Here is a 27,455-nt window from a genome sequence, read left to right on the forward strand (position 1 = left end):
AGATTGGATCAGGCGGTTCAGACAGCGGAGACATAGTAATTGCGGAAAACGGAGAGGGCTCTTCTTCAAGACCAGCCAAAACACAATTGTGGTTGGGGTTAGCGGGAGGAACAAGAATAGGACAATCATCCTTATTGTCAGCGCGGAGTCAGTTTTCACCTAATCAGTCATTCGCGGCGAGGAGGCGACAGCTGTATCAGCGGAGCACTCTGAACGACCAACCGGCAGTGTCAACTGGAGGAACGTTGAGCGGAACTTACGGAGTTCAACCAGAGGAGACTGAAGAAAAGACCATGGAAGAAGCACTAGGTGAACCACAACCTGCGGCGCCTGCGCTGAGCGGAGCAAAGAAACGGCCCAGGGATTATCCGCACCTTAAGTTTTCAGAGGCGGAGGTGGAGCGGTTTATCGACCGGTTCAAAGGAGCAGCCCTCCAGGAAGGCCTGACAGATGCGGATAAAGCGTTTCTAGTCCCAGTAGCGGACCGAGTCCCCATGGGACTCCATCATTTTCCGATAAGCAATCCCGCTCGTCTCCTCACTGCGCTCTAGCTGAATGGAGCGCGCCACTATAAGATCTTCGGTCGTCTTCACAGAGTCCCAGTCAACACCCAGATAGGATTCAATGTCTAAGTCCAGAGGCAGCGCCGCGCGTTGCCCAAATACCAATTTGTAAGGGGAGTAGCCCGTAGTGCGCTTCGTCGAGATCCGGTCTGCAAAAAGGACTAGAGGTAGAAATTTACGGCAATTCTTGCCGCTCTTGCCGGACAATTTAACTAGAGCTGCCTTCAAAGGACCGTGCCCTCGCTCAACCATACCCTGTCCTTCAGGATAGTACGGGGTAGATACACGGTGCTGGCCGGGAAGAGCACGTAACATCTCTGCTAACGCGCCTCCAAACTCAGATCCGCCATCTGTCGAATAGGCTTGAGCAAGACCATATCGCATGGTCCAATTTTCTTGCAGAAAAGCCGCTACCGCTTCTGATGTGAGGTTGTTTAGAATTTTTGCTTCTACCCAGCCCGAAAAATCATCTCGCGCAACGATTAAGTACTTGGCGCCGCTAGCTTTAAGGTGGACCGCGTCCATTGCGACGCGACCAAAGACAGTAGCTTCACCAGTCGGATAATGAATTTCCTGTGGACGCTTCAGATCTTGTCGTTGACAGGCGTCGCAGCTTTGACACCACCGGATAACAGACTGCTTCAATGAGGGCCACCAAAATTGTTCAGAAACACATCGGTAGGTTTCCGCCACACCCCAATGACCTAAGCCTTCGTGTAACTGATGAAGGATTGAGTCCTGCTTGGCTGGAACGGTGACAACAACGCGCGGTAGTGGAGTTCCACGCTTCATGAGCCTACCCGCCTGCAGGAAGAATTCAGAGGATTTACGCTTCAAAGCCCGGAAGTCCTTCAATGCCATGTCTTCCGGCTTCTCCAATTTCGCCAGGAACTTTTCCATTGCGCGCCAGTAACCTTCCTGGTAGCCTGAATACTCTTCTTGCTGCGCTGAGAAAACACAGGCCGGTCGGATATGAGGAACTTCTTCATCAAAATCAGAAGGAGGATTGGATTCGTTGTTGCCTTGGGGACGCCGCGACAGGCCGTTGGGCATAGTGAAAGACTTGCCAGGGCGGTGCACAATGTCGAAATAAAATAAATGAATGAATGAGATCCATCGCTTCATGGGTGCGTTTGGTAAGCTCGGGGCGTTAATCATCTGGATCAACGACTGCGCATCAACCTGCAACTCAAAATGCTGTCCCCACAGGACCATCTGAAGTTTCTTCAGAACCCTTGCCACGCCACATAATTCCAGTTTTGCTTGAGAGTACCGAGATTGCACGTCTGAGAACAAAAGAGATTCGTAGAGGGCTGGACGGTCAAGTCCATTCGCATCTGCCTGAGTAAGAACCGCGCCAGCCGCGTGAGCGCTCGAATCTACCACGAGCTTGATTTGACCAGCGTCTGGACTGTAATCCATTTTAACCAGCACCATGTCTTTGCCCACAATCCGCTTGAGGTCTTGAAATGCCCTCTCGCACTCTTCAGTCCAAAGCCAGTCCACGTCCTTCCGCGTAAGTCGACGAAGAGGTAGACAGATTTGGGATAAGGAAGGAATGAAAATCCAAACATATACTACAACACCCAAGAAGCCGCGCACTTCTGTTGCGCTGGTTGGAGTTGGCCACGAGAAAATCTTGTTAACCTTAGCCGGCGCCATTCTCCGGCCTTCCTTGCACACTACGTGTCCAACAATCTCAAGAGTTGGCACGCAAGCCGCGAGCTTGGAAGCGGAAACCGTTAACCCTGACTCCTCTATCCGGAAAAGTATGCGCTCCAAAGTCTCTGCATACTCCCAAATGAACCTTTGGATACCAGAATGCCACGACAGCAACTCGTTGTCGTAATCAGATTTTGGGCCCTTGATCCCTCCATCATCTATAAAGATACCCGCATGATCCGGGATTTTGTCTTGAAGGATCCAAACCATTTGCGCTTGGTACACTGCGACCAAATTGGTGGCTCCCTGGGGCAATTGAGTAAGCTGAAACCGCCCCAGCGGTGTGTTGAAGGTAGTGAGTGGCCGAGAAATTGGGTGGAGAGCGCGCTCATTGTAGCCGCCCATGATATCCCCCAGCCCGTAACACGCCCGACCTGAGAATGACTCCACAGACTCCTCCGTGGCAGGCAGAACTCCAGCATCTCGAATGGTGACCTTGTTGAGCGGTTGGAGATCATGAACAATCCGCAACTTGCCATTTCCCTTGAGCACGCAGAAAACGGGGCTTGAGTAGCTTGACGTAGACTGCTCGTACAAACCGTTACAAACCCTCTCACAGATCAGCCTTGAGTATTTGTCCATCTTTGCAGCGGGAATAGGGATCTTCCGCTTCTGCCACAGTTCGTGCTCCACGACAGGGATGATATACGGCATTCCGTAAGATTCTTTCAATAATCCCCGCTCGTCTTCGGTGAAAGCTATCGCCAGATTACATTCAGCCAGCACGTTCTTGATCAGAGCTAATTCTGCCAGGTAAAGCCAACCCGCCGGTCCGAAATTGACTACGCTTAGCCGTTCTTCTGTGACCCTTCCCTTCGGCACAAATGGCCCCGCTAGAGATCGAGGCAGGCCGCAGTAGGGGTCCCGCGAAAGCGGAGGCCAACGGAGAGGGGGGTTCAATCCCTGAGGCATAGGCTGATTGACCGGTTTGATCTTCTTTGATACTGGCTTGTACTTTGCCGCAAAAGTCAGATAGTCACCTCCGCGCCACAATTCCACCAAAGCCACCTGCACCTTATGACTGAGTCCAGCTTCCACAAGAAGAGAGGTCCAATGCTCCAACAGGTCTTTGAAGCCGCCTTGTCTGAGAAAGAAAATCCAAGAAAAGGTTCTTTGCTCACGTATGTGGCACGGGGCAGGGTTTTCGAAAACAACGGAGCATCACGCTTCGGAGGTGCATATTGGTGGGAACTTACTTTTACCCCAAATGCCCTCCATGATGGCCCAAAAAATACCATGCCTCCCTTGCCGCGTACTTGATGTGAACATAGTTTAAGCTCGTTGCGGAGCGCCGCATCATACCCCGTATCCTTTGTAAGAGATAGTTTACCCTCTTTGCGGAGGCTTTCCAGTTCATACTCCCTACAGGGCAAAAGAAGTTTATGCTCATTGCGGAGCGGTACTAGTTTAGGCTCGTCGCGGAGTAGCACGAGTTTACCCTCATTGTGGAGCTTAGGAAGTTTATTCTTGTTACGGAGACGGTCTTGTAAAGCTTCCTGAAACAAGAACTGAGAGATCGCGGAGGGTTCCTTAGAAAGGGCTGAGTCCTCTTTGAGGTGAAACGAGGATAATTTCTTCTCTTCATGGCAAGTTGAATCCGTCGAAAGCAGTTTCTGAGATCTGCAAACCAAGGCGGATGAATAGGGACAGCTCACAAGAGTGGCACGAGGCAGGGTTTTGACAAAGGTAGTAGATACCCTGGAGGTGCATAAACTGGGAGGACTTACTTTTGCTTTGGTTTGCCTCAACGGAATTCCAGTATCCTCCTCCGCCGCACCTCTTCTAATGTACACTTGAGATTGAAAACTGAATTGAAATTGAGCTGAGATTTTCTTTTTGATGGTTTTGAGTATCTGGAGATGTTTTTCAGGTTTTTTATTTTGCTGATTGAGAAAGAATGATGAAATTGAGAAAGCGGGCCAATAATCCTCTAGCGTTTGAGCTGGTTCGACGGCAAGAATGCGAGGACCTAAATTAAGACCGCCGTAAACCAAACCAGCAGGGCTTATAAAAAAGGACGATCCTCGTTAGAATCGTCGGGAAGCCGCGCCACATGCGTCAGCACACCCTTGCGTCCCTGACCGGGGAATTCACGTTCCCATTGCCCAGACCCAGTTGAACACAGCAATAACTCATTGTCACGACCACTGGCATCTGGAATGATAATCTTCTCGCCGGATTGCGGGTTGAAAGAAAGGGTGGCTGCCACATCCATCAGAAAAGGACGACCCAAGATCAAAGGTCCGTCGTTGCGCGTGATCCAAAAGTGACAAGTCCTATCGATAGTCTTTCCGACGCGAATCGGGACATCCTCAGCCACGCCTATCAGTTCGCAGGCCTGGTTATTGATACCATAGACCGCGGACTGAAAGTTAACTCTTGGGGTTGAGTTAAACTGATTCGCCATCGTGTCGGATATCAAATTAAGCTGCGAACCAGAATCGATAAGTGGCTTTGCCGGAGTTTCTCCATCGCCTATGAGACAAGACAGATAACCTAGAGGGCAGCAATAAAGGTTTAAATCCGCCCCCAAATCCCGTACTTCGTCTCCCTCGGCTAGAGTGCCGGAGTGAACCTTGAGCTCTTCCGCGCCAACTTCCACGCGCCTTCGCGACACCCACTTTTTTACACCCTCCGCAACGGTAGGCGCAAGAGCGAGCAGCTCCGCCACGGTCATGTGGGGCACGGGCAATTCGAATATCTTCTTCAGCGCGCCATCGACAGCATTAGGATGATCACGAGCAACCTCGCGCTCGAAACGGACCTTTGGGCCGACAGGCTTCACCGCCTGAGACGGAGTATCCGGACGTGAATCTGATTCTTTCTGCACTTCGCCAGAACCACGCTCAAAAAGCTCTGGTTCCTCATCCATCGCCTGCGTTTCTTGGGATTCCTTCGGGACTGAGGTGCGTCTGATTGGTCGCTTCGCCGCACTACTAGGAACAGAAGGAGCCTTATAAAGCTTGGGGTCTTCGTGCCGCTTTCTGCCGGCCGGATCCGCCTCACACGCGCTTGAGAATGACTGGGAAGAAACTGCGGGCGGGTACCACTGTTGAAGGGAGCCGTACCCCGCCTTATATTCTCCCGAAGGCTCCGCGGTTGCCTGGTTCACGCGCGGCGAGGGAAAGGAAGCCACAACGTGTCGAATTGGTCGGCTAGAATCCCAGGGAATAAGCGCGCCGTTCGGCAGGAAAAAGTTCGTGCCTTTCTGTTCGACGAGCTTCTCCTCCTTGTCTTTCTGGAGCTCAAAACAACGGGCGGTCCCGTGTCCTTCGCGGTGACAGTAAAAACAGACCATGGGTGGGCGTTTTCCTTGACCCTGGGAAGACTTTCCAGGGACCGCGGCCAGCTTCTGATCAATCTTCTGCTCGAAGGCCTCGAAGAGTCTGGTCAGTTCATCCATGTTCGGAACCGGCTTGGATGCCTGAGGGGCCTCTGTTGGCCGGCGTTCTGCGCCCATCTTCCGCATCACCTCATTCCCGTCACGGAATGAGGAGATCAGTACTGGCTCTGCGCTCTTGGATTCCTCGAAGGTGAGCGCCGTCTGCTCCTTCATGACATCATTTGCTGCCGCTTTGAGGATCGCGAACGTCGGTAACTTGAATCGGTTATCCAGGGTAGTAACCATTGTCTTCTCCCGGATTAGCTTTCGTCGGATCTCATCTTGAACTGACGTCGAGAAGGCTTGGTAGCGGTTGGCGAAAGTAACAACAATAACTCCAGACAAAACTAGACAAAAGTACGTAGAGTAATGGTAAATCTTATGTATCTGCTACAAAAAATTAACTCCTAAAGCGTATGATGCATCTCCGAGGCTCATCAGCTACCCTCGGTAGTACTGCCGGAACTCCCACAAACCCGGCCAAAGCGTGCCAGGTTGTCCTCACCAGAGAGCAAAAAACTCTGAAGTTCAATTTTGCCGAGGAGAACCTGGTCAAGCCAAATGATTTCAGAGTTTATATAAATAACCTCCTCCACCATCGCCATTTGTGTGCATCCATCAGTATACTTTCACCCTCGCACTATACTTTCACCCTCGCACTATATTTAGCTGGCAGGCCCTTTTATCTACTTCTGAGCTTGTATTGCGACTTCTAACCTTGATTGCTTATCAAGATTCACTTGTTTCTGAGCTAGTCTCTCCCTTTTCCACCTTCTGGTCCTCTCATTTGCCAAACGTTATCATACATACCCTATCCCACTGCGCTGCTTGCTTTCTCCGCCGCTATAATTTAATCATTGTGTTCTCACAAGCTACCGCTTTGTGCTTGGTTCCCGGCGGGCATCTTATCTTTCCAACCTATCTCACCAACCTTATCTTTCATTCCACACATCCACCAATTGCTTCCGTCACTCCCCAAACTCATCTAACTCGTCCCCCCCATCTCGCCAACCCTTCCCAATCAGCCCGACTCCCCTCCAATTTGCTGCATCCATCCAGCCCATCCTGTCCCCCATCCTCCAACAGTCTATTTCCTAGCCCTCAAGTGCTTTCTTTCAAGAACCTCAAATGAAGCGACCAGCCGATGAATCCAGCACAGAACTATACCCGATTGTCAGCAACATTTACGACATTGTCCCCCTTCCTTTTACTCAAGAGGTACCAGTCCAACCATCCGCGCCCTTGATTCCAAATTCCTTGCGCATGATTCGAATCACCAATGCAACTGCCCCTTCCTTTCCTCAACCCATCCATCGATTTACCATCCCCGGGTGCACGCGAGCCGATGCCGATGCATTTGTGACAGCAATGCAGACAACCGTCTATTGGAGTGTTCAGCGATCGCCTAAAGAGAAGTCAAGCAAGACAAAAGCTGGCCGAACGGGTTGTCCCATCAAGAACCACTTCCGGATCGACCTCAAGTGCCCGCACGGCGGAGTCCACATCCCAGTCCCCAACTCAAGGAAGCAGCACACCTTATCCCGGAAATGCGGCTGCCAGAGCAAGTTCAGCATCTTTCACGACGTCCAGAGCAACTCCCTCCGAGTTGAATGGCACTGGCAACACAACCACAACCCTTTCTCAAAGGAGGAGATTGCTGCCAATCGAATCCCCAAGATGTTGGACAACTGGCTCACCGAACGTGTCCTTGCAGGGCTTGGCTGGAAGGCGATACAGGCCCTGGCAAATTGTCCAGAAATTGCTGCTGTAGGTTCTCAATTTCATTTTTCGTTCAATTTCCGCACATCCTATTGACCGCCGCCTTGCCTATCTCACTTTGTCAACCAGATGCGCGGCCGCGGGATCAAGTTGGAAGCCGGAAATCTCAAGCTTGACCGGTTTCGATATCTTGTTGCAACCCGAATGGCTGTACTGGCCAGGCGCGACCCCAACCCGTTCAAGTCCACCGCATTGTGGAATCAGAAACTGCGGGACCAGGGTTGGAATACATTTCTCCCCATCTCGGAAGACTCAGCCAAATTTGTATTTGCATTCCAATCACAGTGGCAAAAGGAACAAATGCTCAAACACGGCCAGGGCATGATCATGGTGGACAGTACACACAACTCGAGCGACAATACATCACTTTCGGATGGCCGCAAATTCAGTCTGTACACGTTCATGATCCGAGACCCCGTTGTTGGCAAGGGACTTCCTGTATGCTGGGCGTTCACCGCTTCTGCCGCCACGTGAGTGTAGCTTCCGGCTGTGTTTTTCCCCACACAAGCATCCCCGCTAACACCTGTCTACATATGTAACTTATGTGTCATATAGCGAGCCAATTCAATCAGTTGTTAAATGGCTCCGAGACTCCACAGGTTTCACCCCATGCGCATTCATGAGCGATTGTGCCCTAGCGATCAGGAATGGCGTGAGATCCGTTTACCAAGACCTTGGCAGTCAAGCACCGAGCCTATACTGGTGCATCTTTCATGTACTCAAGGCATTCAAGAACAAGGCACAGTTCCACCTAAACGACAAGGTGGAGGCGGAGGAGGCCGTGGCTGATTTTTGCAAGATCATGTATGACGAGCGAGACCCAGAAGGGGGCCTGCAGGTACTCTACGGTAAATGGTTAACTGTCAGTATATCTTTCGTCGAGTACGTTCAAACACAATGGGCGCCAAACATCGTCCATTGGGCTATGGCTTATTGCTTGGTAAGTCACCATTTGTTCACCCGTACCATCTCGCTAGATATTGACTAGTTTCTTTGCCTATTTTCGCTTTGCAGACACCTCATCAGGGCATACATACCAACAATTATGTTGAGGCATGGCACAAGATCCTCAAGACTTACTACCTCAATGTGCAAGACAGCCGCCACCGGATCGACGAAGTCATTCAAATTCTTGCCGACCGAGTTCAAACCGCTTATCTCATTACACATATTCAGGTAGCCGAAGGGATCAAGCGCCAACGGACGAACAAATTTCAAGACATGGCAAAAGCGAAGGCGGACGAATATACCCCAGCAATCATGCAACTACTTGGCATCAAAGTCAGGCAGACTCCCAGTCATGTATGTATGTCTCTTCGCGTGGTTTGCTTGCTTAGCGAGACACACGCGTACACTTGCTGACTTATTCGGCTACTGTTCTATAGTTCTGTATTTTTTCGTTCACATCCCCTGCAACCAAAGCCTACATGGTGCAGTACATACTACGAGACGAAGATGAGCTGGGACGAATTCAAAGCTGTACGTGCGAATATTTTGTGCAGTACGGTAGCGCCTGCAAGCACATGTTCTACCTCGCCAAGCACTACAAGCTGCTTGTGGTCGAGAACGCCACCGAGTTTGTCGAGCGGGCATCACCACCTCCCCAGCCGCGCATGAACCTCGACGACTGGGCCCCTGATGGATCATTCCGTCGGGAGCTGCCACCGAATGGTCCGGGCAACACAGCTCCAACCGGCGGGCAAACGACCGAACGATCAAAGAAGCGCCAAATCAACGAGCCTCAGTCCTCGCGTGATGGACCGGAGCCGAGCGCAGAAGACACTGAAGTTGACGAGCCACTGATGAATGACGAAGATTTTGCTTTGTTTCTTCAATCGTTGGCAAAGAAACCCATCTGCCCGGTAATCCCCACTCCGGTTCCCAGCAGTGGACCGCTTTTGAACCCCGACGAAGTACTCCGGCACCTCACAAATCTGTCTGCTTCCGCCCTCGACGCCTTGCAGCAAACAATTGATTTACTCAAATTCATTGAGAACCGGCGGATGATCGCCAAAAAAACCTCTCCGGAGTGGATGTGGACATTCAGGAGGGCCTCCGAAAGTATCCGACAGTCCGTTGTTGTACGATGCCCAAAGGCGCCAAAGTCAAGAGAAGTCGACATGCCCGGAATATCGGTTGTCCAGTCCCTACCACGAGAAGAAGTCGACATCATCATTGACCGGCTACAACAAGCGGGTTTCAACGCTCTAAAGGCAGCACAAGGCTTCATTACCCACAAGGATCATAAAGCAGACTTCTTGGCGAACTCAGAGGTCACGGAGATGGAGTCATTGAGGGTGAGTTGTTGGGAAATGCTGGGGGGTATCAAGAACGTTTGTGTTGGTCTCAGGGTAAAGAAGCAGCGAAGATGAGTGAGCAGTAAGACTTTCAGACAGCTGTTGTATTTGGGTTGCATGTTGTGGTTTCTTGATTGTTGAATCGATACGCTCTTTACATTAGGAGTGGTCAAAATCATGCGTGCAAAAAGTGAGTTGTTATGAATTAAGGAGCAGATGCACAGATGCAAGAAGCAAGAAGATAGCCGGATTTGGAGGAAATAAGATGTGATTTTGCGAGAGGGTGGGTAAAGCGGATAGCTCAATGGTCTTATAGAAAGGCAATAATGCCTCTGAATTTGCAAGTCGGTACCTTTGCCTCCTTTGCCTGGGTACTCAGCGGCAAAGGAGACAAATGTCCTCCATGTTCATGTGGCTCATCTTGGGCTAAGCAACGTCATTGCTCATCTTCATTTCATTGTTGATCATTAACATGATGTACCTTTCATTGTTGGTAACGTCTACATAACAATTTGCCAATTAATCATGGATTTGGCGGCCTGGTTACGGGCCTGGTTACGGGACTTGTTGTTGCTAGTTTCGGCAACGCGCTTGGTAGTACGAGTTGCGGATCTCCTCGACCGAGTCAATGTGAGCTTTGAACAGCAGGTAGGACTGGATAGGTTCCCAGCTCTGTTGGAACACCTGATAATCTGTTGCTGACGCGACTCCTCCTCTGGACGACCATTCTTGGACGAGAGAGCTCAAGTCTCGAGTCGTAAACCGTGCGGTGTCCACTTGACCCCAATAAGCAACCATCGCCGCCTTCAGCTTAGTCCAATTGGGGGGGCTGAAGCCATCCAAGGTCTCGAGGACGTCCAGTACGTAACCAGGCCGCCAAATCCATGATTAATTGGCAAATTGTTATGTAGACGTTACCAACAATGAAAGGTACATCATGTTAATGATCAACAATGAAATGAAGATGAGCAATGACGTTGCTTAGCCCAAGATGAGCCACATGAAAATGGAGGACATTTGTCTCCTTTGCCGCTGAGTACCCAGGCAAAGGAGGCAAAGGTACCGACTTGCAAATTCAGAGGCATTATTGCCTTTCTATAAGACCATTGAGCTATCCGCTTTACCCACCCTCTCGCAAAATCACATCTTATTTCCTCCAAATCCGGCTATCTTCTTGCTTCTTGCATCTGTGCATCTGCTCCTTAATTCATAACAACTCACTTTTTGCACGCATGATTTTGACCACTCCTAATGTAAAGAGCGTATCGATTCAACAATCAAGAAACCACAACATGCAACCCAAATACAACAGCTGTCTGAAAGTCTTACTGCTCACTCATCTTCGCTGCTTCTTTACCCTGAGACCAACACAAACGTTCTTGATACCCCCCAGCATTTCCCAACAACTCACCCTCAATGACTCCATCTCCGTGACCTCTGAGTTCGCCAAGAAGTCTGCTTTATGATCCTTGTGGGTAATGAAGCCTTGTGCTGCCTTTAGAGCGTTGAAACCCGCTTGTTGTAGCCGGTCAATGATGATGTCGACTTCTTCTCGTGGTAGGGACTGGACAACCGATATTCCGGGCATGTCGACTTCTCTTGACTTTGGCGCCTTTGGGCATCGTACAACAACGGACTGTCGGATACTTTCGGAGGCCCTCCTGAATGTCCACATCCACTCCGGAGAGGTTTTTTTGGCGATCATCCGCCGGTTCTCAATGAATTTGAGTAAATCAATTGTTTGCTGCAAGGCGTCGAGGGCGGAAGCAGACAGATTTGTGAGGTGCCGGAGTACTTCGTCGGGGTTCAAAAGCGGTCCACTGCTGGGAACCGGAGTGGGGATTACCGGGCAGATGGGTTTCTTTGCCAACGATTGAAGAAACAAAGCAAAATCTTCGTCGTTCATCAGTGGCTCGTCAACTTCAGTGTCTTCTGCGCTCGGCTCCGGTCCATCACGCGAGGACTGAGGCTCGTTGATTTGGCGCTTCTTTGATCGTTCGGTCGTTTGCCCGCCGGTTGGAGCTGTGTTGCCCGGACCATTCGGTGGCAGCTCCCGACGGAATGATCCATCAGGGGCCCAGTCGTCGAGGTTCATGCGCGGCTGGGGAGGTGGTGATGCCCGCTCGACAAACTCGGTGGCGTTCTCGACCACAAGCAGCTTGTAGTGCTTGGCGAGGTAGAACATGTGCTTGCAGGCGCTACCGTACTGCACAAAATATTCGCACGTACAGCTTTGAATTCGTCCCAGCTCATCTTCGTCTCGTAGTATGTACTGCACCATGTAGGCTTTGGTTGCAGGGGATGTGAACGAAAAAATACAGAACTATAGAACAGTAGCCGAATAAGTCAGCAAGTGTACGCGTGTGTCTCGCTAAGCAAGCAAACCACGCGAAGAGACATACATACATGAGTGGGAGTCTGCCTGACTGGCCTGGTTACGGGACTTGTTGTTGCTAGTTTCGGCAACGCGCTTGGTAGTACGAGTTGCGGATCTCCTCGACCGAGTCAATGTGAGCTTTGGACAGCAGGTAGGACTGGATAGGTTCCCAGCTCTGTTGGAACACCTGATAATCTGTTTCTGACGCGACTCCTCCTCTGGACGACCATTCTTGGACGAGAGAGCTCAAGTCTCGAGTCGTAAACCGTGCGGTGTCCACTTGACCCCAATAAGCAACCATCGCCGCCTTCAGCTTAGTCCAATCGGGGGGGCTGAAGCCATCCAAGGTCTCGAGGACGTCCAGTAGATCGTCATTGGCTAGGAACAGACGGATTTGTTTCGCCATATCCAGCTCAGTCGCCTCATCTAGTCCGGCCACTATCTTGTAGGTCTCTATAAAGCGCTCGACCTTGGTCCCGTCAAAGCAAAGGCGCTTGTTTGGCGACTTAATCTTGACCATCCTGGCGTCGTCACTACAGTAAATAGAACGCGAATCGGATGGGGGCGGCTCACAGCGTGGCGATAATGCTTTGACAACGACGTAGAAAGCCCTGGAGGTGCTACTATGGACGGGACTTACTTATAGCTCTCCTATGTCACGCGGCTGAAAAACCTAAAAAAATATGAAAGAGATATCCGGGAAAAGACCAAAAGAATTCGAGTTGATCTTGATCCTAAAACGAGGATCCTGAAACGTCTTCAAAGAAATCAAAAGAAACCAAAATCCAGCCTAAGACCACTAGTCTGTCTCGAAATCCTGAGGCGAGACTGTAAATCTTGAGGTCGCTGGTTTGATCCCGGCTCGGAGGACCAAATGTGGCGCTTCTACCTGTGCGCAGTAGACAGAGGGTTGAGGGGATGGTGCTACTGCTGCCCTCTTGCGGCGGTCCGTATCTTATGAGCGTCGAGAAATCGAGATAAAGAAAGGGATAGCGATGGAGGGAGGATTTTATATGTGAGAAGGAACGAGGGAGTAGGATTACCCTCGGCGAGTGTGGTTGTTTAAGCTCTAGACTGTTCTCTTAAGGGGATTCAAAATATTATCCAGCGTACTCGGAAGCTCAGAAGTCGAGGAACTCAGAAATATCAGGAAGGATCTTCACGATCCGGATCAATAAGCTCTAAAAACGTGATGATATCCTTTTCGTCGGGAGCAGAATACCATGCGGATCCTTCCTCCAAGTTCGGCTGAACTTGGATTCCAGATCCGCGACAGGCTGCGCGACAGGCCCTTGTGCCCGCCGCGCGCATACAACTTGTGATAGAATGAAAGAAGAAAGGAGACAAAAGAACAAAACAAACAAAACAAAACAACTAAATAAACCAACCCGCCACCTACACTCCTCTCCAACGCGCGCATGAATGAAAAGAAACAAAAGAAAGTAACATGGCAACCACAAAAAATAAGAAAGAAAAGAAAGAAAAGAGGACAGAATGAATTAAGTAGGAAAGAAAAACAATGAGATAACATGAAAGCAACCCAGCAGAAATAAAAGCCACGACCGGTATCCGCCGTCTTGATCCTGAAACGCAGAAAGCCAGAGCCTCAAGCTTGAAGGGCCAGATCTTGAGAGGGCTTGATGTCTTGAGTTTAGCCTCTTCGAGGGCCTCCACCTTTTTGTTCACCACACCGCAAGTGAAACCTTGCGGACGACAAGATACAGCCTCGTCGTTGGCAAGTGAACCCTTGCGGACGACAAGATACAGCCTTGTTGTCCGCAAGGGATCACTTGCAAGCGACGAGGCTGTTGTAGCCTCGTCGTCCGCGGATCCCTTGCAAGCGACAAGGCTGTTGTAGCCTCGTCGTCCGCGGATCCCTTGCGGACGACAAGACTACAACAGCCTCGTCTCCCAGAAGGGATCCTTTCCGGCGGCACCCGCCGGTACACCCGCGGCACCCACCGGCAGGTGCCGGGTGCGGGTGCGGCACCTGGGTCCAACGGCAGATTCTCTAGTGACAGTGTGAGCGGCGGCTCCCGCAAGCTCACAGAGAGGTTCACAGGAGAATCACCGACCAAAACCAACCACCTACTTAGTCTCAGATTCTCACTATCCTAGTTTGGCAGGGAAGTACTGAGACTTCCCCCAAACTAGGTGAGTGTGGCCTTTTCCTTCTCTTCCACTTTCTCCCCTCCCTTCTCTCTCATCAGTTGTATTTCGAGGGAAGTACTGAGACTTCCCCCAAGCTAGATTTCCTTTTGTGATATACACAGAGGTTCTAGAATCCTGCGCCCTTGTCCCTTATCTCCTTAGCCCTACTCAGTGAAGCACTCCCAATCAAGCGCTTATACTTTTTTTTTCTTGAACCTCCACTTCGGCACCTTCAATCCCCTTGCTTTGCATCAAGAAACATCCCTCTCTTTGCAACCTTTGACACTCAACCCCTTCGTATTCCCACCGTCTCCGACCAGCCACACACGCGGACAGGACTCTCATGTCCACTAGGAGAACTACTTCGTCCAATCAACTACACCCACCGACAGACACTGAAGCACTTCTACGGGAAGCAAATAAGGCAAGACGAATGGCAGCAGTGGCAGCAAAGTTAGCCAGATAAGCAGATTCATTAGGAGCAACAGCCTCCAAGGAACCTTCATCAAACCACACCCAACCAATTCCGGCGCCCCAACCGCTCAAGACAAACTCTTTCCCGGCACTGCTCTCAGTCTCCTTAATGCTCCCTCAGGCAATAGGCTTCCCGAGCAGCCCAGCAACCTTGTTTTTCTTGGCTGATAGCGACATTCCCCCTGTAGTTAGAGCTTGGTCACTGATCCACCCGGAATCAATTAGACCCCCTCCCCCGCCTCCGGGACCGTTCAACCAATTGCTATCTACACTCCCAGCAAAAATAGCGGACACAAGAGGCCCACCGGATCCCTCCACAAGCCACTCTTTCAGTTCCAACCCTCCCATGTGAAACACTCTAGACAGTATGCCAATGAACACAGGGGACAAACCTGTCGAGGCAACACCCCCAGGAGGGCTGAACCAAGCTTCCAGCACAGGCGTAGATGCACTAGGGCTAATTGCAGAGATTCAATGTATTTCCCTGCAGATCCAGCAGGCTAGCTTGGAGGCGCAAAGAGCGGCTGACCGGAGGGCAATAGCAGTGCAAAAGGCAGCAGAAAAGCGGGCAAAAGCAGAGGCCAAACGCATGGCAAGAATTGAGGAGGCTCTCATCCGATTGTCAGAGAAGAGAGAGTTGTCTCAAAAGCCAGCTGCAGCCCCAAAAGACAATCATGTGGACCTGAGGCGTTTTCACACTTCTGACGGCCCTACCTACACCGGCCCGTTCCAAGAAACTGAGCTGTTCCTGTCATGGATCAACAGCTTGCAAATCTTCTTTGAGACAAAGACAATATCATTGGACAATGACAAGATCAAGATCACCCGGACGTTAATCAAGGAGACTAACCTGCTGTACTTCTACTACTCAAACAAAGCAAGGAACTACCTGGGAAAGTCATGGAAGGATTTCAAAGAGGCGCTCTTCGAGACGGCGGTTCCAGTCCGTTGGCACCACACGCTAAAATCAAAATTTTGTGGTCTGAAAATGGAAAACAATGAGACGTTTACTCAGTTTGAGACGCGCGCTAGGACACTCCAGCGGATGGTGAAATTCAACTGTGAACACTATCAAGATGGATGAATTTGCGATGTTGTGTATTAATCAATATAGCGTATATTGATCAATTTATATTGATCAATTTTTTTTGTCCCTCTTGATACCTTTGTCTATGTTCCATGTCTCCTTAATACTCTTCTATAATCTCTCTCCTTCCTCCTGTATTTGCTTCAAGCCACAGGAATCTTTTTTTTGTCTGATAACATTCATAAATTTCTACATACACCATTCAATTCATCATGAAAAAAAGACATTGAAAGTTTTAGGATTAATCCATAGTGGCTGAGGGGTCTCATTTTTTTTCTTTTTCTTTTACTTCAACGATTGATGTTATAAGAAGTCTCCAAATCTACTTTTTTTTCAAAAAGAGAAAAACATTGACCCCTGACCTCTCTCATGATACCATCCTGCACACATTGTCAATTTGGTTGGTTGAACTTCCTGAAGATATTGCACATCATACTTGTAGTGCTACATGCATAGAAGGCCTTTTTGAAATTAGTTTACCATGGTTTAGCATATTTTTGTCAGGTTCTTTTTTTTATCTACTTTTGTTGTCAACCACAGATGAATGAGGAATATTTCCAAATGTAATTTCATTGGACAATTGTTCTGCATATAAACCCCAGAAATATTGTGTTTGGGGTCACATCCATTATGCAGCAGCTACGTTCCTAAATATCACTACTTTGGTAGTTTCTTGGTGTTTCTGCCACTATATCTCATGCCAGCGTGGGAATTCTTCCAAGATATTGTTACGAAAATGTTGCCAAGCGCCCAAAGTTTCATTATTTACCTTTATTGACCACAAAACCCCCAAATGTAGCAGCTGCAGTCTGAACAGTTCGCAAATATCACTACTTTGGCAGTTTCTTGGTGTTTCTACCACTATATCTCATCCCAGAGTGAGAATTATTCTGCAATATTATTATCAAAATGTTTAAAAGCCCCCAAAGTTTCATCATGTACCTTTACTGACCACAAAACCCCCAAATGTAGCAGCTACAGTCTGACCAGTTTCCAAATATCACTACTTTGGGAGTTTCTTGGTGTTTCTGCCACTATATCTCATCCTAGCATGGGAATCCTTCTGCCATATGGTGACCAAAATGTTGACAGGCCCCCAAGGATTCATTATGTACCTTTACTGACCACAAACCCTCCAAATGTAGCAGCTACGGTCTGATCAGTTCCCAAATATCACTACTTTGGTAGGGATCCAGAATATCCAACCGCTTCCTGATGCCGGGTAACCAAGTAGCTGACCTTCCCGTGCACGCTTGTCAAGCTTCTTTCTCTTCTCTTTTGGGATATGAATAATGCCACGAGCTCCAAACGGGTACAGTGTTTCTGGGATTGGCTTCACTTTGTAGAGGATTTCTAGGGGTGTCTTGTCACTGGTTCTCAAGTTCGGTAGTTGGTTATGGAGGTGTGCCGCTGTTGAGTAGGTAAAACTCCACCACTTGCTCAACAATTCACTTGCATGTAGCATGGTTTGGGCCATGTCACCAAGAGTTTGGTTGACCCTCTCAGCCTCACCATTTTGCGACGGCGAATACGGCGTGACTGGGGCCAAGGTTGTACCAATTGCTTCTAGTTGAGGTTTCAGACTTCTGGTGTACTCTAGTGCGTTATTGCATTGCAGGTACTTTGGAGCTTTACCCAGGCCTGTCTTCTGATGTTGTATCCAGGACATGATCTTTTCAGGTACATCACTTCTGTTCGCCATTGGTGCACAGAATGTGTATGTGCTCGCGTGGTCCCGCAGAGTGACTAGATATTGACAACCGTTGATGTCGAGATTGAGTGGGCCTATCACATTGGATACACAGAAATCTAGCGGATCGTCTTGAGGAATTTGAGTCTCCATTCCAAGAGCTTTCTTGTCCATGCTCTTGGATTTGGCGCATTGTTTGCAGAAAAAAGCCTTCCACGCTATCTTTTTATCTGGATAGTTCACTCTGAGAAAATTCTTAACAACAGGGTCGGACACGTGACCAAGTCAAACATGCCAGAGATAGGGGTCGAAGGATGGGGTCTCTGAGACCTTTTTTGATTGCAAAAGGGCGCTGGTTTTGAGCAACCAGCAGTAGTTATGAAATAATGCCTCATAGCTACTATTACAAGGATCAAAGAGGGTTGCTTGAGTTCCATCATAGACCAGTTGCCAACCTTCAGCTAGTAATCTTTCTGTCAAGAGTATCATCCCGTCAACTCCTGGGCAGTGGAATACGTCTTTAATTGTCAGCGGACCCTTTGGTGTTGGGATCGTCACGCTGCCGATTTCGGTTACAGTCACGTTTGCATTGGAAACAGCCAGGTAAAATGTTTGTGGGCTGGTCAGTTTCCTGTCAACTTTGAATAGAGGTGAGTCGCCGCTTACGTGTGCCGACGCCCCAGAGTCTATCAGGACGCCGTCAGTTAAATCCGGAATATTCACTTGGCAAAGGCAATTTCCAGAACCTTCAGGTTGCTGGGGAGGTTGGTACTTTGAGTTCTTGGCATTGAAGTCTGCATCCGGGGGACTGATCTTCCTGGTGGCGACATCCCGCCAGAAGTGAATGCAGTCGGGATACCAATGTCCGTCGTCTCCGCAGTAAATGCAGTGGACTCCATGTTTTTGGAGAAGGGAGTCCGACTGGCCTTTCCCTTTAAAATGGACCGCCTTATGAATTGATAGTTGAGGCTGGGTCCACACAGGTTGTTAGGTGTTGCGGCATTGGGGAGCCACATACTTTGGTTGATTTTGTAGGGCTTGGATACGGTCCAAGTCCATTGCCATGGGGTTGGGAACTGATGGTCCCAACAGAGGTTGAGGGCCACTCGCTTTGTTGCGGAGCTTATTGGCGGCAAATTGCAGAATCGTCAATACATTGTCAAACGGTGGGGCGTCCTTTCCGTTCAGCTGTTGACTGACGGTGAACTCAAAGGCCATCGGATCTATGCCTACAGGGGGTTTGAAGTAAGCTTGAGGGAAGATTCCAAGGGCCTCCTCCCATGTCAGTTTGAGTTGGGCCAATTCCGACTTGAGACAAGCCCATACAGAGAGAGTCAAGTCAGTCGCCGGTGCAGGATTGTTAAGAAGTGAGACAACTTCTCCCAGAAGCTCCATCTTCCTGCGGCAATCAGATTGCAAGCATTTTGACTTCAGGAGTTCAAAGACTTCCTTTGGTTTGGAGAGTTTCAACGAGTCCACAATGTTGCCAAGGGTATCAACAATTGTGTTACAAATGAGGCTTGTCACGGTGGAGGCTTCATCAACTGTGAGGGTGTTGAAGTTCTCAGGTTTATACGTGAACATCTTCTGGCGTACGAGGACATGACGGATTGTTCTGTCCAGGGCCACTTCCCAGACTGGGAAGTTGGTACCTTTGTAGACGAGGATCGGCTTCCAAGGGTTGAGTTGATTATGTACTTTGAGAGGGTCTTTAACAAAATTTTCCATGATCATCTCTTGGCGAGTACGAGGGCAATGAGGTGCAGCAGGTTGGACCTGTTGGTTCTGATTCTGGTTGATTTTCAGAGCCGTGATCTCTTGACAGAGTTCGTCAAAGAGCTTCCCGGCTTCGGCACGAGTCAGATCGCGATCCATTGCTGCTTCCATTGCTTGGTTTGACAAAGTGGGTGAGGAGGGTGTTGACGGTACGGTGTAGTAAGTGGAAGAGGATGGTTGGGGTTGGTTCAGGATTTCTGATTGGTGTTTTTTGATCTCTTCTTCTTGTTTTTTATTCTTCTGATCTTGTTCTATCTTCTTCAATTGCTCTTTCTTCTTCTCAATCCAATTCATCAAACAACCGGTTCTGGACCCGGGTTATTGACGTAGTGCGTTGAGAGCTGGCTTTTAACCTATAAGATGCCCTATGTGGTATGGCAAATGGGAACTGGACAAAACAGCCCCGTCGCTGATTAGCACTCGGCACTAGTTGATCCTGGTCTCCAAATCTTGGAAACATTGCTGACAAACTCCGGAACAACACTCACCTGGACAAAACAGCCCTGTCGCTGATTAGCACTCGGCACTAGTCGATCCCAGTCTCCAAATCTCGGTGAGGAAAAGATTTGGAGCCGGGGCGCGGGAATGTCCAGGCTAAGTAGTGGCCGCAGTCCTAACCCGGGGAATCCCCCAGGGTAGGATAAACTAAATACAAGATTATGGTTGTAGATAGTTTTTGTAATCTTGTAAACCATGATTCTGCCTCCTCTACTCTAACAGTATGTAAATTTAGTTTCTCCCGCAGGGATTAGCAGATTTGCATGCTCCGCATAGGTCATGTTTTGCCCTCAGGTGTGAAATTGTCACTGCGGCGCCACTGGATAGGGTTTTACAAGGTGTGGGTAACATGGCACAAGTTTACATGGGATGGTTTTGCACGGACCAATGTGAATTTATTTTTGCACCTGGTAAGATGTAATTTTACATTGATGTTTTTTACATTGCCCAAAGCGTGTAAATCATACAGTGTAAAATTAATCCACCCCTTCCATTATCATAGGCATCATAATGAGACAGGAAATAAACATATAAGCAGCCAAACCATTAAAAAGAAGAGAAACAAGGGTGGGTGAGTTATGAGTTGTAGCAATCAAGTAAGAGATGAGTGGAGTTTATTGAGGGAGAAGTTATCAAGTGACACTTAAATGAGTATTATAAATGATGTGTGGTGTGCCACTGCTGATCAATGACCATTGTGTACTCTCATATAGTATATCAGGAGTGAAAATTGATGCTGGCTGAGGTCTACTGTGGTCCACTGAGTTCAATTAGAACCTGGTCTTCGGCAAAAATACACAACATGTGTTTACATATGTAATCAAAGGACAACCACCACACTGAGAGTTAGCATAACTTCAGATAGGACTACGCTAACAGTTAGCGTAGCTTTTTGGAACACTAACATTGCTAAAATGATAATTCCAAAGAATTTGAATAGTGTTAACTTTCTCTTTCAATTTCAGCTAACACTACACAAACAGCTATTTTTTTTTTTTCTTTAAGGAAATGCCTTAGGCCCTGTTTGGAGCCAATATACTTGTGTGATATAATCTGGAATTTTGTGACATCTGATCAAGTTTTGGCAGACCTGATCAGATGTCACATAGAATGTCAGGCAAAAAAACTCATATATTGCCCAGATTATATTGGCTCCAAACAAGGCCTTAGTGTTAGTTGGAAAAAATGGAAGCTAACAGTAACTTCTCTGTAGCATAGCTGAAAACAGCTAACACTATGCTACACTACAGCTATTGTTAGTGTAGCTGACCCACTGTTGCCTACACCCAATTCAATGATTCCCATCATCCAACTGATGGATTGTTTCTATCTGAGGAATAGTCTGTCAAAAAGCAACAATAACAAAACAAGAAAAATACAAAACAAAAGGGAAAAAGGGAAAGGAAAGTAACGGGGAAAAATGAATGAACAGGCAAATAGAATCGCGAAAGCAAAACAAGAGATTAGATCAAAAATATGACTTTTTTTTTGAGATGAATAAGATGCAATCAAAATGAAATAAAACAACAAGACAAGAAAAATGAGAAGGGAGAGGAGATCAACCGAGGATGACAGATTTAAGTTTATCAAGGGCGTCGTCTTCAACATCGAGTGCGCGGACAACATTGTGGAGATAATCGAGATCGACGAGCAACTGAGCGAGGCCATCGGAGGAGAGTCTGTGCTTAGGTGCAGATTTAGGGTGAGAGGTATTGTGCTGATTATTGAAGAGGAAAGTACTGGAGATAGAGTGGGAGAATTGGTTGACGACGGCAAGGGTTAGAGAGGAGAGCCAGGTCGAGATGACCATTTCTGAGCTGAGATGGTTACCGAGCTTTTTGTCGCAATTTTTTGCTGAGGTTAAGGCCTGTTCGTCGTCATCTTTCTGGGATGCGGATTTGTGGAAGGCTTGCCAGTTGGAGAGCACTTCGAAGAAGTCGACAAAAGGTAAAGTCTCGAGCGAGAACGCCAGCGCATCCTCGTCGACGGTCGTGTAAATCTCGAACAGACGGGGAAGGTTAAAGAGCCCCTCACCGAGCTTCGAAATTGCTTCGGTAGGGCTCTTCGAGAACTGATTCAGGATCTTCAGGTCAATCGTCGAGATAGAGTTGGTCTGCTTGAGCCGCTGCAACTCTGTCGGGCTCTGCGTCCACATCGTCTGGTGCGGATACTCTTCAACTTGCTTCAGCAGGGGCAATAAGATTATCGATTGGACAACTTGTTGCGACTCTTTGATCAGGTTCGAAACTGATAAGTTGGTCTTGTGAAACAGTGAACGGACTTGAGTGGCCATTGACTTCATGTTCGGGTTCGATTGCCGTATGTTATCACCGCTGCTGAGTGAAAAACTCTTTTCTCTTCGAGAGCCAAGGGGATTAGAACTGCTGGGCGCTCGTGCCGATGATTGCAAGGTTTCATAAAATTCCCATAGTTCACTACTGTTCAGCAGCGACTGTTCCAAAATCACTTTCGCGCCTTTGCTGAGCTTGATTTTGACGGGTTCGAGATCCTCGTTGAACCCTATACTCTCATCTGAACTCTTATTACGAAGCGACGCAAGGATTTCGACCAATCGAGTGTGGATCTTCTTCTCGTATTCAGATAATTTATCGTGGACGGTCTTGCAAGTCGCCAGGAGCTTAAGACCGAGCTGGAAAACTTCCCAGTCTTCAGACGAATAATCAAGACCCTCGAGTTCGAGCATTTGGGAAGTTGATTCGTCCAGATAAGATGATGAACTTGCTGGTGCTCTACTTCTACTGGAACTCCTACTTCCATCAAGCCGCGCGTTCGTTTCCTTCCTCTTTTGCCGACTTTCCCGTTCGGTTATCAAGGTCTGCCGGTTGCTGTCAAGATGTTCACTGAGCATCAAATCGACTGCCTCGGCATAGCCCAAGACGCCATAGCCATGCGTGAAAGCTTCACAACGATCCAAAGCCTTATCTGCCAGAGCGAACATTGATTCCAAGACTTGTGGTAGTTGTTGAATCATGGCAACCGTCAATTTCTGTCCAGTTGTAGCTGCGTCGAGGGTTAGCTGGGTCGACAGACCAAGAGTAATGTTCTTGAGGGATGCGCGCAGGAAGTTGGTTTCTCGCTCGAAATAGTTGGATTGGAAATCGACAAAAGGTTCGTACAATGAAGTTTCCCAATCTTTAATTATGCACATTGCCTTACTAGCCGCAGCAGGTGAAACTTCTTGATGTGTCAAGTCTGTCCCACTCCTTGAGCCTATTGATCGAGAGCTTGGTCGCTTGAAGGATGTTCTTCGATCCACTTTGGAGGATCCAGAGCCCAATGGCAATACTGGACTGGCGAAGTTGGCCGAGTCGCTATCTTTCTTGAGCTTCGATTCGAGTTGAACAATCAAGTTTTCTAGCTTCCAGCCGACATCCTCGGTCAGATTCCAACAGCTAACAAGACTGGGCCAAGATGCTAGGACGTGAGCACATTCAACGTTTTCGATCAAGCGGGTCGAAATAGAAGGCTTGAGATTGTCAAGAACTGATTTTAAAAATGCCGTCAGAGCCTCGATCGGATTGGTGAAAATGAACGGTAGAAAGTCTAATTCGGTTTGGAGGAGTTGGAGCAGTTCTGGATAGAATTGTTTCGCTAGAAACATCGGAAGTGAATTCGCACTCAACTTGACTTGAGTGTTTTGAATTGATGGTCCGACCGATCGAGTAGTCAAGATGGGAGGTTCGAGCATTGTTTGAGACCATAGCGAAGAGATCGCACTACGCCGACTTCCGAAGTAATAATTTTTGAATTCTCCCTCTCTTTCTATCATTTTAAAGATTTCGTAGAATTCTTTGCAGCGTCTGACATCCTTGGTACTCAAAGCTTTGACCAGGTTGGTGCTCAGACTCGCCTCCAACTCGTTCTGAAGGCTTCGCATTAGGCCTCGCCTGCCTTCGTATTCAGGAGTGTGTTGGAAGACGACCATCGACTTTGCAGCCTCGGATAATCTTTCAGCGGCCTTGAGATGGGATGGAATGGGATCGGTCAAGTACCCCGTGACTTCTGATTCTAGGGTTGACCAAGCTTCTGCCTCTCTGAGAACCGTCCGAGCTGACTCCATCCTCTCCTTGATCAAATCCAGAGTGCTCAGGTGAGACAGAAGTTGATCTGTATCGTCCGACGAGGTTTGATTTGGGGTAGGATCATTTGATGGGGCCAAGGCAGACTGGATGTTTTGTGGTTGGGATTCATTTGAGGGTAGAGATTCAGCGTGTATGGCTTTGAGAGAGTAGCGGAGTAGGAGTGCATTCTCCCTCATCAACTGTAGATCCAGACTGAGGCGGGGCACACTTCGAACAATCTCCTCGATCGATTTATCGACCAATGTAGACGTATCGCTGATAGAGAGCTCGAGTACGGAGAGGACTTTCGATAGCTTGTTCTCGAGATTGGAGAGCGAGAGTTGGCTGCCATCATTCAGATCATCTTTGTTGGCCAATAGTTCGTTAAGCCAATCGATTTCGGTCTCGTACTCATCCAGATAATTCAAATCATACGGGTTGTGGATCTTAGTCGTGGCTAAAGATTGACAGTCATCAAGAATATCCTATCAGTATCAAGTAGTCCTTGTTTAGCCTCGGGGTAATAGCAGTTGAATCACTTACCGGAGATATCCTTGGATTCCATGACGGTGACAATGCCAGCGATAGGTCTCCTGAATGGTCATCGAACTCACTACAAGTCGATCAACCCCGGCCATCTGGCTCTGAAGAGGGTGTCTTGGCACCACCGGGGGTGGGTCGGGCTTCGATCGGGGACTGTGGTATTACATCACGGTCACCCATCTCATTTAAAACCCCAAAAAAAAATGGCAGCATCTCCCCCAGCGTACAAAATGTCCTGGACCACTTGGCTCTTTAAGCAATTGGCGCCGAGCAAGAGCCAAGCGGTGACCTCCACTCTTCTACATACCGCATCCTTTTATACCTTTCCCCTCAACCTCAACTGATCACGACTGCAATATAATTGTACCTTCCTTTCTTCCTTTTCCGACCCCATTATCTCCATTGACATCAAATTACTTCTTTCCCCCCCCCCCATTGTCTTCGTAGTTACCCATCCAAAAGTGCCACAATTGTTGGCATTTACTTTTGCATATTGTTAAATCATGTTCATATTGCCTACAAGAATGGGAAGCTGAGCATGTCCTCCAGATCCGGGAAACTAGGACTGTTTCCCAGGATAGGATTCTATTCCTTGCCCAGGAAGCTTTGCCTTAAATGGATTACAACAAGCCATAAAACCTCACACAGGTGTAGTTTTTCCAAATAATTAATCCCAGCCCTACACATTCCCAGAATAGTATGTTTGCCAATTCCTGGAAACTGAGACTGTGTCCCGGGATAAGATGCTTCTCTGAGCCTCACTAATTCCTGGAAGAGGACACTCGCCAATTCCAGGAAGCTGACCAGGATAGGATTTTTCTCAGGGCCTTTCCAATTCTCTGAAGAGGACATTCAACAATTCCAGGAAGCTGAGACTGTATCCCGGGATAGGATGTTTTCCCAGGTCTCCCCAGGGAAGCCTTGCCTTATTCCCTATTCCTGTTGAGGTCTTGTGTCAGGCTATATACAATTCTGGACTCCCTTCATCTCACTGTCCCATTATTCAGATTGCTGCTCATTGCCTTTGTCTGTGAATGCATGTTTACTGCAGCAGGCTCTTTGCTGTGTTTCCGTGTCTGGGGCTTGATCCCGACTTTGCTGGAATTCTTGCCATAATAAAATGAAAGGAAGTATTATTATTTTTAAATATTGCAATATTGGTCACAGTGCGGCAGGTTAGAGCCTCTGTACGCCATGCATCCACCAGGGAAGATATGTTCCCACTTCCCAGGGAGTGCCAGAGCTGAATTTTATGTGAGTTTTGGTCGGATGTGGGCCTGATGTGGATTAGTAACTCATCCCTAAATGAATTGTAAATTGGATGAAGGAGTGATTCAAAAGTCAGTCAGAATTGATTTGGGACTCAACACAATGTTGTGTAGAATTCTCTTGTTTTCTAGGTACAACTGTAGGAAAAAATATGATGAAGTGATATTTCACCCAAATCCAACTCATCTATTGCTCCTGTTTACTGAGGTTGAAGGATAGCAAAGCAAAATTGACATTCTCAAATGTAATTCCTCTAAAAAATGGGTTTCTTGTAATTCACATTATATGCCCTCATATACAAAATTAAAGTAAAATTCAACTTGGTACAATTGGGTTTAGAATTTTGGAATGTGGCAATGTTGCAGTAAAATTAGGGAAATCCATTTTATTAGAAATGTGGGAATTAATTTGAATTTGGCTAAAAAAATGGTGAAACACTTTTTTAATAGGTTGAAAGTCTGAGTGAAGTCAAGGTTGGACTACAGTGCCACTCCAGTTTGGCCAGACATTCTCGCCTCCTCACAAAAATGATCTGGTGAATTTTGCTTTTCAAAATTCACATGTGCACATGCAAGTGAACTTTTTCACACTTTGCTAATAGTCACCCTAATGTACGCGCGTACATTGATGTGGAAATATTACAGGATGGGCCTTTCACGGCCACATGAAAAGTAAAAGCTTTGTTTTGAGACACCAATTGTCCCCCTGATGTACGCAAGTACATGAGGGGGACAATATCACAGGCTGGGCCTTTCACATTAACAGTTTAACATTAAGCAGACCAAAAGGCCCGCCGGAAAAAAAAAAGCGCCAGCATTTCCCCAGCTGTACAATAATTTCACAGGTACAAAAAGCCCTGGACCACTTGGCTCTTTAAGCAATTGGCGCCAAGCAAGAGCCAAGCGGTGACCTCCATTACTTCACACGCCCTGCCTTTTTATACCTTTCCCCCCATCCTCAACTGACCACGACTTTTGCCTTTCCTTTTTCCTTTTCCAATCCCATCACGCCTCTCAACATCTCCCCCCCCCATTGTCTGTGTGTGCACAATCATGAAATTTTCCATTTGCATATATATGTAGCTGAGGTCATTCTCCTAATCCGGGAAACTGAGACTGTTTCCGGCAAGAGACCGTGTCCCAGGATATCATGTCTCTGCGGCCCATGCCAACATCACAGAAGAGGACGTTTGCCAAGTCCGGGAAGCTGAGACCGGGTCCCGGTTATTGTACCAATAGTCCATTCATCAATTGCGGGACACTGGACCGTGTCCAGGGATACAGTTTTTGCCTGGGCATCGCCAAATCCTTGGAAGAGGACGTTCACCAATTCCGGGAATCTCAGACTGCGTACTGGTCTTCCAAGCGGTTGACCTCAAATTCAATCAGCATAGCAAGCTCCACCATTGCAACCACAACCAGATCAGAATTTGGCAAGTCAATCAGCTTCTGCAAATATCTCTTCCATGGTCAGCACTACCAAATAGAATCTGATTTGGAGACCAAACGTGTACTGACAAAATATTTCCATTGGGCTACCGCAGAACAAGGAGCAATTAATTGTTATTGCTGCTTTGTCCTGTCTGTCCAACAAGGAGATTGAGTGAATGATGCAAGAGGCTGAACAGCACACCAAAACAGATAAGGAACATTGAGGAGTCATCGAGGCAGCCAACCAAGCCAACTGGCGACAATGTTCCAGTTGAAGAGGAGGAGGAGGTGATGAATTTGGTGGCCAAGCTCCGTGAACTTGCTGTCAAGAGTCA

General features: G+C 48.1%; 3 protein-coding genes across 3 annotated transcripts; 1 reads left to right on the forward strand and 2 right to left on the reverse strand.

The window, feature by feature from the left end:
- Positions 1 to 6,795: 6,795 nt before the first annotated feature.
- PtA15_11A432 (uncharacterized protein) lies at positions 6,796 to 9,829 on the forward strand (the record flags this gene model as incomplete). Its single annotated transcript, XM_053161340.1, has 6 exons — positions 6,796 to 7,434; positions 7,516 to 7,578; positions 8,623 to 8,748; positions 8,832 to 8,876; positions 9,024 to 9,743; positions 9,797 to 9,829. 6 exons carry the CDS (start codon positions 6,796 to 6,798, stop codon positions 9,827 to 9,829), a joined length of 1,626 nt encoding a protein of 541 aa, XP_053025296.1.
- A 1,250-nt stretch (positions 9,830 to 11,079) lies between these two features.
- Positions 11,080 to 11,838, reverse strand: PtA15_11A433 (uncharacterized protein; the record flags this gene model as incomplete). Its single annotated transcript, XM_053161341.1, has 1 exon — positions 11,080 to 11,838. One exon carries the CDS (start codon positions 11,836 to 11,838, stop codon positions 11,080 to 11,082), a length of 759 nt encoding a protein of 252 aa, XP_053025297.1.
- A 9,516-nt stretch (positions 11,839 to 21,354) lies between these two features.
- Positions 21,355 to 24,443, reverse strand: PtA15_11A434 (uncharacterized protein; the record flags this gene model as incomplete). The annotated part of the gene is made up of 2 exons (XM_053161342.1): positions 21,355 to 24,335; positions 24,422 to 24,443. 2 exons carry the CDS (start codon positions 24,441 to 24,443, stop codon positions 21,355 to 21,357), a joined length of 3,003 nt encoding a protein of 1,000 aa, XP_053025298.1.
- Positions 24,444 to 27,455: the final 3,012 nt, after the last annotated feature.

Source organism: Puccinia triticina, chromosome 11A, assembly GCF_026914185.1.
Source record: "Puccinia triticina chromosome 11A, complete sequence".
Lineage (NCBI taxonomy): Eukaryota > Fungi > Basidiomycota > Pucciniomycetes > Pucciniales > Pucciniaceae > Puccinia > Puccinia triticina.